Source organism: Apis cerana, linkage group LG2 (assembly GCF_029169275.1).
Source record: "Apis cerana isolate GH-2021 linkage group LG2, AcerK_1.0, whole genome shotgun sequence".
In the NCBI taxonomy this organism is placed as follows: Eukaryota; Metazoa; Arthropoda; class Insecta; order Hymenoptera; family Apidae; genus Apis; species Apis cerana.
In genome coordinates this window covers 2,897,718-2,909,173 of record NC_083853.1, presented here as the reverse complement: position 1 = coordinate 2,909,173, position 11,456 = coordinate 2,897,718, and the positions used below count along the sequence as shown (strand labels likewise).

Here is an 11,456-nt window from a genome sequence, read left to right as displayed (position 1 = left end):
AGCAAAAATTATATAAATATAAAAAAAAACTCCTATGTCCAATTTATAAAAACAAATCTACTACTCGCCTTTTGATTTCTGCTTTCTGTCTCTTTCTCGAAACGTTTGAACTTTGTGAGCCATATCGATTCTTCTTCCGTGACAACGTGAAAAATACAAATATGCGTCGGACATTCATAATCTATCCAATGTAACGTGCAAAAGGAAAAAAAGAAATATATATATATATATATATAGAAATATATATATATATATATATATCCACGAAATTAATTACCATGAAAATCAAACGTAAGTATCCTGGGCCAATCTTTATGCGTATCACGTGTCACGATGAAAAATCTCTATTCTCCGATTCATCCGAACACATTTTTCCGAAGATGCACTGGTCAGAAGAAGTGCATTGTGAAGAGGGCAGGGATGACCCCTTTCACTGCACCACGTTGCTACGGTCGTGTATATAAAGAGGCGAAGCATCTGACGAAGAAGCACAAGTACCAACCCATCTGCATCCTAACCGCTTCATCGCCGGTGTCCGTGTGACAGAGAGAGAGATTATGTTCACTATCAAGGTAGGTACTCAGTAGAGTAATAAGGCACGCGTACGTACGACACAGTAGCCCGCGAGAATTTCACACGGAAAGTTAAATCCTTCAAGTTGAACCCTTGAACCGCCACCGACTCCGGCAGTGAATTACAATCGGTGTTAATCACAACGAGACAGTTTTGATACGCGCTGGCTACGGGGCGATATTTTCGCGATATCGTATGCGCGTTTTCTCTCTTATTTTAAAGTTTTAATTTAATGATATGGGTAATAGAGAAAGATTCGTTGGTATCGAGATATTGCTTGAAGATAAAAGTGTTTTGATTGTTAAATTAAATATTATTAATTTCATTTTATGCAATTCTTTTTTTTTTAAACTATAAATAGTTTCGAATATATGGAGTATCAAATTCTTTGCTTGTCCGATTAATTTAAATTTTTATTTAGAATTTACAGTTATTCAATGAGTGAACATTTGATAATTTTATGTTAATGTTAGAAATAATTATTTAGCGCGAAGAAGAAATAGCGGATGCGGTTCAAGCTTGTTTCGACTGATGTAATATCGTGTTTCGTATCGTGCAATTTTGTTTCATCTTTCCTATTTTTTTTTTCTCTGTCGTATCGCGCTACGAATGTGATAATGTTTCGCTTTATTCTCGATGTTGCGTCATTATGAAATTTAGCTGAAAACGCGCGAGATAAACACGAAATGCGTGTATAACGCGACAACGGAATGCTTTTTCTTATCAATGCGTGTTTTCAAAAAAATTGTAGACATGAAATGTAATCGTGCTCATGAGATTATCATTATCCTTCAAAATTGAAGTTCCCGCCGAAATTCGATACTTTGTGAATTGTGATAATGAAATCTTTTCCGTATGAATTGATTCAACATAGATAAAAAAGATTTAATCGTCTCTTTCTCTCTTTCTCTCTCTCCTCTATTTCTCTTACTATTTTGAAAGTTACATTTTATTTTGCAAAATTTTTTATATATTTTTAAGAATTTAAGAAATTAATTTTGAGAAGTAATAGAACATAACAAACTTTAATATTCTTTTTATATTCGCAATGAAATAAATTTAATTGCGTGAATATTTAAAATTTTTGCATCGACATATCACGGAAATAGTAAGACAAATAAATTAAAATTGGTTTCTCATGTTCAAAAATCTCAAACACGAATGTCTCGTTCATCGAAAAAAAACTATTTATATCCTTTCTCCATGTAACTTTTGAATTAGATATTGCATCAGAATAATTTTAAAATCGATTATTACTTGCTTATACGATTTGTCGTTATGTCATTCGCATTGCAGATACAACTTTTCCCTTTCCTTCGTGGCGAATCGGTGTTTTCATTATTCCCTTATTAGCAATGAGCTAAAGACATCTTAACATACTTACATTCTCTTATGTATATTACAGAAATATTACACTCGTAGAAAAATTTTTTTTTTTTAGTGAAAGAAGAATTGACCTTCTTTCTTCGTTCGCGCGATAAATCGTAAAAATTTTACATAACCTATATTCTTGTAACGACGAACATGTTAATCGAATTGAATTGTAAATATATTCTATTAACAGAATTGAATATAATATTTTGCTAATGATTCAATAAACGTTTCAAAATTTCTTTTTTCTTTTTGAAAATTACAAAAATCAATTAGTACAGAATCGAAATAAAATTTTTTTACGAGAGGTTAAGTTAGGTTATTCTTTTCTTTTACGCTGCAAGCGTATCTCATTTTTCAAATCGATGATTCCTTCTCGATGTAGTGTTAAGAGAGGAGGCGTTCGAAGATCGGTGTTGCGATTGCATACAATCAAAATTAACGGAATTCGAACGAGGGAACAGAGGACAGGCGTGAAATTAAGAATAGAATTATCATAACAATTACGAGCGACGAACGACTAGCGCGATTGCGTCATGTTATACTCGTGTCGACATCTTTTTCTTCGAGGTAGGACAATTGCAATGGAATAAAACGTGACATAAACGAATATTTTCGTGTACAATGGATTCCAATTGTGTCATTTTGTTCCATCATTCAGTAAACCAGTAACGAGTTAAACAAACGAATATTAAACAAGAAATAAAAAACAAAAAAAATATAGTAATTTTTTGTTCAAAGAAAAAGCATTCTTTTTCATCGGATAATAAGATGATTTGTATTTCTTTAAATATTTTATAATTTTATAATTATATATTATTATTACTAATTATGTACTATTTATTATTAAGTAAATTTTATCTCGTCTTTTTTGTAAAGATAATTTTTAAATTTTTGAAAAATTTAATTTGATCTGTGATAGGAAATAATTTTTTTTATAATTTATTTTACTTTAATAAATAAAGTAAAAAGATTGAATTCTATAAATCTTTGAATCTCAACTAAATTGATAAATCTGTTTTTTTAAAGTAAATTGAAACTCAAAATTTGAATTGTCGAGGAATTTATTTCTTTGGAGACTAATCTTTAATAACTGTTTATACAAACGTTATATATATGTTTATAACAAACATTAAAATTTCTCACCAGTTTCGATAACATGAAATTATCCTTCCGCATTCGAGATTGCAAATGATTGCATATTATGACAAGAAGATAATAGCTTTACTTGTTTCGAAGTAGATTTAATTAGCTTTAATGTCTGCACGTATATAGACGATTACTAAAAGAGCAATACTTGAAATAAAGCGTTAATATGATAGAAAAGGAGAGAAAAAAGTTTTACAAATATTGAAATATTATTAATAAGTCTTCGATATTTCGATAGAAAATATTTAAAATTTATTGAAAGAGAAAATAACATTAAAATATTTCATAATATGGCAATATTTATTTATTTATCAAATTTTACTTATTTTTAGCATATTATATTATTAAAAAGCAATGCATTTTCATCGATTCAAATAAAATTTTTTTGCAATATAATATTATTTTTAATTAAAAATGAATAAAATATATATCATAAAATATATTAATAAAAAGATAAAAAGATAATTTACAGTGTTAATATATAGAATTTTTAAATATAGATCTTTATAAATGTAGATTCTAGAAATACAAAAATACAGAAATACAAAAATTGACGGTAAAATATCAGTAAAGTATTTAATAGATTATTTCTGAGTTTTATAACTTAATAAATAAGTCTTAACCAATATTTTCGTTTTAGCAATTTTTGTAAAATCGAACTTCCAAAGATATTCCACGAATATATTAACACCCTGTATATTCATCCTAAAAATACAGATTAAAAAGGAAAAATATAGGAAAAACGAGGAAAAAGTTACCATCGTCGAAGGCAGAAAATAGTTTCGAGTTAGATTTTCGATTTCAAACCCAATATGTACCAATATCGTTTTCTCTACTGCCACGACGGAAGAGCGAAATTGACAATCAACGTTCGAACGTATCGAAACTTGTCGGCATATCTCTCAGACAGTGTCTCCCCACGATAATCGTTTGACCTTAATAAATAAAAAGAAGATGCGCCTCCGCATCTCTATACCTCTTTCATAATCCGTCTGATTGCACGTTGAGAAGAGTCGATGGACAGTACGTCATTACAGCCACCGGTATTTAACTCTATCGTCGGGACATTTGTGAAACTTACCACTTTTTATCGTGTTGAATTGTACTATAATTAAGACCCATGATATTAAATATCAAGTAATGATCTATTTAATTTATTTTAGATCTATTTTATTTATTTAAAAATAAAACTATCTTTCGAAAATATTTGCAACAGTTTTCTTTCTTAAATATTCTCAAAACTATGTCGAAAAAAAAATCTTAAAAAGTTTTTCGAAGTAGACATTCCGTTAAGAGTAAAATTTCTGAATTAATAAATTGAAAGTAACTATCTAAGAATAAATATTTTTTTATACGATAAAATAAATCGTGCAATGCAAAAAAATACCATCCACTCTCGAGAGTTTTGTATCCGAAAATTACGAAAAAACAATCGACTTGGATCAAGAGAAATCACGATAAGCTACGTCCGCTTGTATCCTCATGCAGACCTCTCCGATTTCCTTCCTTGTCCTATTCTTCGCCACTGGTTGGTGACTGGATTCTCTTGGCCTTCCGCGCGTTCCATTGTCTATGCGGCGAACACGACACGTAGGAAGCGATCACTTGTTCCAGCTCGGTCATACGGTCAAGGAGAATCGAAATATCGATTACATTGTTACGAGAATGAAATCTCGTCCCGTATAACGTTCCATTGATGTGGTGCTGTTGCACGTAATTGGTAATTAGAAACACGTTATGGACTGGATTAAGAGGCACGAGGCTCGCAATTCGATCTTTGGCCGTACCGGTTACTTTGTCATTCGCATGCAATAGGAGGAGGTTAAATGAAAATTTTTATTTTTCTTGAAACGTATTTTTTTGAAAATTCGTCCGATTTTAGGCTCGATAGTAAATTTTAAGATTAATACTAGATCGTGATTGGATGATACTTAATTTACTTAATTAATTTTAAAAAATATTGCAGCAATTTCAGAATATTTAAAAATTATTATTATCTCCTTGATACTTACAAAGAAGATTTCATATACAATTGAAACAATTGAAAAATTTGTAATTATTTTTTTAAATCTTTAATTTAGAAAAGTAGAAATACATTTATAATACAAAATGAAGTTTTTAAACTTCATATGATAACATTTCGAATAAAATTTTGCAATCAAAATTGGTTACAACTTTAAAAATGAAACTATTTCTCTTATACTATCAATTTAAACCATCTTAAAAATACATAAAGTATCAGATCGTGATCCTTTATTCATATATCTATGGTCGATAAAAGTCATCGACGAAAAGCGATCTGATCAAGTTGACATTTAGGGCGCGAATTTTTCTTTGGGCAGATAGATTCACGGCTGTTGGGATTCTTGAATGAAATTACACGTTCCACGGTCGTGAGGAGAAAAACGGGCACATTACACGGGTACCACTTTCGTCCTACCATTACGCTGTATTTCATAATGTCATTTGCAACTGATGTAACCGCGTGTCGTGCAGTCTCTAGGCATTATCATCCTTGCTTGCCCTTTGCAACCGCGCCACGCCATCGCCGCGAAGCATTACTTTCACGAATTCTATGAATATTTGAACGAAAGGTTTTGTAAATGGTGTTAGGGATCGGCATTTCTCGTGGTCCACGGATTTCCCATCCTCGCTTTGTCAGTCACAAGGAACAAATCCCCTTCGAGGTTTAAAAAACTCCAAATTCCAATTAAGCTTAATTGGCGCGGATTCTATTCGAGAACGATGTTGATTCGCTTGCACGCTTGTTTTCAATGACATTCTCTATAATTCGCACCACGAAATACGATTATGGATTTGATTTGCGCGATTCATATCAGCCAGTACCATTCCAATTGTGTTTTTTTTTCAGATATTTTATGTTAAATAATTGAAGACGATTTATAAATATTTAATAATTTCTTCGTATATAGCTTAAATATTAAATTAGAATGTTTTATGAGTAGAAGTTGTATTATGGTAATGTGATTTTTATTAAATGAATTATAAAATATCTTCATGATGTATAAATTATTATTAATTAATTATTTTTCTTATTTGAATATTTTTGTATCATTCCGACGAAAAAAATTGTTTCAGGCGTTAGTGGCAGTCGTACTTTGTACGACAGCGACGTTAGCTGCCCCTCAAAGACCTAGCGGTGGTGCTGATAAAGATGCGGTGATCACATCTCAACAACTTGAAGTCAACTTTGACGGCAATTACATCAATAAGTAAGTACACGAACATCATGAGATAGCATCATTAGAAAGAAATAAATTGTTGCAAAAATATTTACAATTAATGACGAAATTGACTTCGTTATTAACTGACAATATTTTTCTATTTTCTATGCTAAAAAATACAGAATATCCAGATACGTTAAAAATCTTCAAATGTCTCAAATTAATTTAAATTGAATCATCGTTTCATGTAAAATTTCATTTTATATCAAGTTAAAATATTTAATATAATTCATTTCAATTAATTCATTTCAATGAGAGAATTTCATTTCCATTTCTATTTTATTTGAGTATAGTTTCATGCGAAATCAGTTGGATTACAATTAGTCTTGCGGAAAACGTAGAGAAAATCGAGTTCAAAGTTGAAATGTCCACTGTTTCACTATGTAACAAATCGGAACGAGACCTTTACTCCCTGTTGCTGCCACACGGGCGTACAACGAGCAAAGTAATCACAGACGTTGAATACAATGGACGTAGGATAACAGGTATCTGAGTCCAATGACGCTGGCTTATTCACATGATCCGCAATTGTCGCCCACTGAAATCTCTATGTTCTGCATAAGAACATAGATAGATGTAGATAGATGTGACTACCGGATAGAATATTTTTCCTTCGATTATAATACGTTTAATTTTAATATGCGATTGTTAATTATATTTTATCGATTATTTTTATTTCGATTCGAATATAATTTTATAAAAATTAATATTTATCCTTTATTTAGAATTTATTAGAATTTATTTAGAATTTAATTAGTAATAATGATTATTTTCCAATAGTTTTTTTATTTTATTTAATTAGATTTAGATTATCTTTTTATTAAAATTTCATTATAAAATTTTATTTATTTAAAAAAATTACATATAATATATTAAAATCGAACGTATTCTTTCAAAAGATTATTTCAAAATTATCGGGTGTATTTAGCATGAATATCTGATAATACAGCATCAGATATAGTATCAGTATCGTGTTAATGAATCTAAATGCAATACTGATGAAACATTAGTACACTATTTCGAAAAGAAAGCTTTCACATGCTTTAGACAGCATTAAGTGTCAATTAAGCTATAATTTTTCAAAAATTAATATCTAACTGTTATCTGAATCAATTATTAACAATGATTATTTTTGTGCAATAATTATTTTAAATATTTTGTTTTAATTATTATTTTATATATGCGATTAGTGTATTAATTCTTACGTATCTTTTATTTTAGAAATTATAAATTTCTTTCTACGATTTCTTAAAATATTCCTACAACATATTAAGGCTATAAATAAATACAAAATATTTATCTTCTACAAATTATTATTACATAAATAATATTTTTTTATCAAAAGTAATGTTGAAAAATGATAAAGTTATCTTTACTTTTTACTTTATTATTAATACATATGAAAAGAGACAAAAAGTAAATTTGAAAAAAATATTTAAATAAGGACAAAAATATATTAACCTAATCCATTAACGTAACGTATTGTTTGATTAAACATATATAATTTCTTGATACACTGAAAATATTACAAGATTTTACAATTCAAAAATATTTTGAATAATTGTTATTCAGCTTCGAGACGAGCAATGGAATTAGCCATCAAGAATCAGGACAGCCTAAACAGGTAGATAACGAGACACCAGTGGTCTCGCAAGGCTCTGACTCTTACACGGCGCCTGATGGCCAGCAAGTTAGTATCACGTACGTAGCCGATGAGAATGGCTTCCAAGTGCAAGGTTCTCATATCCCCACGGCACCACCGATACCTCCAGAGATTCAAAGGGCGCTCGAGTGGAACGCAGCTCATCCAGAAGAGGACGATGGTGGCCAACCACGACCGCCTGGCCGAGGTATGTGATAAGCGATAGATTAAATCGATCTTCACTCATGGTTTATTTCTTTAATCTATTTGAGAATGAATGGTGCATCACGCAGGAGAAAGAAGCAATAAAATAAATAAAATAATTTCAGTTCAGTTTTTGGAAATTAAAAACTCGAAAGTGATTATTTTTTTTAAATAGAAATAATGTTTAAAAATATAGAAAATAATTAAAATTCATTTTCTCGCGAAAAATGAATTTGACAGAAGATATTTCTATAAATTATAAAATTATTATAATTATAAAAATAAAAATTATTGATATCGGATTATTCTTATCAAATATATTAATTAAAAATTGATTTCGAGATTGGATTAATTTTGCATTAGTTACTTCAATTATTTTAAAATATAAGTTTTATAGTAAAAGATAATTTCTAATCTTCATTTTTCGTATAGTAGATCACAAATTATTCGATATCTAAGTTCAATTTCAATTTTTCAATACAAAATTTTTCCTATATCGTATTTTATTTTTAAATCAATGTAATATTTATCAAAATGAAATTTCTAATTTCCTTCTTCTTTTTGTTGTTTTAATAATAATTAAAATCAAATTAATAATGATTATATATATATATATTTGATTGAAAATAAATTAGATGGTTAAATAGAATAAATTATAATAAATAGTAACAAGCATATATAAATTCGTTTTCCAGTAAATGTTTATTTATAAAAAAGATAGTATAGAGATGATAGTAAGTGTCAAATAATTAATATTAATCGCGCCATTTTGTTTCCTGCTAATGTGCTTTTTTGCTCGTTCCACAAGTGAAATACAGGAATTTTACCAGGAATTACGTTAACGAACACGAAACTATTTTCTTACAATTAACAGTATTCTCGTCCCACAGGTTAATCAGCCAAACCAATACCTCAAACGTGACCTGATTTCGAGCTAGCTTGCCATGGACAGAACCGACCCTGAGCCTCCGATGCGACCATAAAAATAAATATAGTGTGGTATATTAATCTAGGATTATATGTAACAGAAAAAAAAAAATTAAGGCGAGAGCCAGCCGGTATATAATAACTGTATATTTCGAGATTCTTTATCTTACCTGTATAGATGAAAGTAATGCGCACTGTTCAACAGTTTACGACAGGATCGTGCCGATGCGCGCACGCTGCTTTCACAAACGTAAAACGCGAAAAAATGACGACGCTATCGCAGTTGCGAGGACACGTATCAAGCGTCGATAGTATATATTATACGTATACTTTTAACTTGTGATTTTTGTATATAAATAAAAAGCGTTTTGCCGAAAAGTATTCTTTTTTTTTTCTTCACCTTACATTGTCTCCTTTCCTCTTATTATCTATACGATTGGTATAGATAATAATAAATAAATATATAATAAATATATAAATTATTTTTCTGTGGCAGAAAAATAATAAAATTAACAAAAATATAAAACAATTATAAGATTTTTTATCTTTTCTTTATATATAATTGTTGAAAAATCCTTCTAATTGAACTGTATTATTGTTGAATTGAAATTATTTCAATTTTTCAATTTCATTAAGAATTTAAAAAAAATGGTGTTACATCAAGAGAGTAATGATGTTAAGTACAGATGCAACAATCGCCATCTTGAGTCTATATGTACATTTAATGGAAAAAAAAATTCTTTTATTATTTTGCTTCACTTTTTCATTAAAATTAATAAACTTTTCTCAATTGCATAATTAAAAATCGAAAGATAAACGATTCTTGATACTTAACATAGTGTGACAAAATAATTAAGATTATTTTAAAATAATTTAATAACAAAAACATTACATTACTGAGAAAATACAAAAATACATTACAATAGAATCTTTAAATACTTTCTACAAATATTTTTATATCTATTTTAATAATAAAATTATACGAATATTTTGATTATTTGTTTACGCCAAGATTTTAATATTTTTATTATAAATTCTATTTAAATATATAATTTACAATAATTTTTTCTTCCTTTAGCGATATTGATTATAATCAACGATAAAACATCTATGAAAAAATAATATTTCATAAATACCAATTGAATATTAAAAATTTCGAAGAAAGAAAGCAATAATTATCATTTTATCATTGTACAATTTTAAAAGAATTACATGCAGAATTATTTTTTAAATAATAATTATAATTTGATTTCGAAATTTCTAACAATAAGTTAAATTATGTGCAAAATTCTTCCATCTCTATTCCATAAATTTTTATTCTATTGCACAAATTACTCAATTTTTTTTTCACAAATTATATAATTAACTATGAAAATTATTTTCAATTTTTTCGTATGCAAAACAAAAAACATTGTCGATTATTAAAATTTAATAGATCCAATTATCGTTCTAAATTTTACAATGGCACGCTTGTTCTACATCGTTCTTGGGCCGGAAGTTACGAAAGCCAAACATAATTTCATACTTACCGGCAGAACACGAGAATTATCACGGGGGAGAAAATGTTATCGCTTGAAGGGTATCGATTACATGACAGAAGACGTGTCGAAACTCCATGGCAAATACGTTCAACTTGGCGAAGTGAAGCTTCAATGAAAATCCGAAACAGCAAGTTTGTAAAAGGTCTAAGGTGAAAGACATTTTCAACGCCAATAATGGCGTTCCAAGCTATTAAATAAAGTAGACATTTTTAAATGTGTGTCGATGCTTATATTACTTAATTATTATATATAATTATACGGTAAAACTTTTATTATTCGAATATCTATAGAAAAATTCATATACATATATATTCCATATCTCCACAAGATAAATGGCTATTACGTAATATACGATTAGTCACATTGTGATAATATTACGTTTTTTTTATTGCATTTAACAAAATGTAATAAAATTTCTTAGAATCATGGGTCAATATTGAATTATTAATGCATTTAAATGTTTTTATAGAAGATATTAAATTCAACATTCATGGGATATTTAAAAAATCAATTATATATTAGATGAAGCGAAATAGAAAGAGAATTTTATTCCTATCTCGCTTTATTTAACTAATTCAAATTACTTATAATTTTTTTTTAATAAATAAGCTTCAAGCGAAATTTTTGTATATCAAAATATCTTATATTTACTCTAACTTTTAAAATCGGTCATGAAAAAATGTACTTTGAATATAAATATATGTATTAATATTCTGTATATAATTATAATAATTATTATTATTATATTATATTAAAATAATTTATTACGTAAGATTCGTCATTTAAATAGAAACATTTAAATAA

At 28.3% G+C, this 11,456-nt stretch overlaps 1 protein-coding gene across 2 annotated transcripts; it reads left to right on the top strand.

Annotated features, from left to right (window-relative positions):
* Positions 1-387: 387 nt before the first annotated feature.
* LOC107995209 (endocuticle structural glycoprotein SgAbd-1) lies at positions 388-9,489 on the top strand. 2 transcript variants are annotated; one of them, XM_017052567.3, is made up of 4 exons: positions 388-572; positions 6,193-6,326; positions 7,911-8,188; positions 9,075-9,489. In XM_017052567.3, the coding sequence occupies exons 1-4, from the start codon at positions 558-560 to the stop codon at positions 9,077-9,079; spliced, it is 432 nt and encodes a 143-aa protein (XP_016908056.1). In that variant the 5' UTR covers positions 388-557; the 3' UTR covers positions 9,080-9,489. The 2 variants fall into 2 exon arrangements, with proteins under 2 accessions (XP_016908056.1, XP_061928128.1); XM_062072144.1 differs by having other exon boundaries at positions 415-572; positions 7,911-9,489.
* The last annotated feature ends 1,967 nt before the right edge of the window (positions 9,490-11,456 follow it).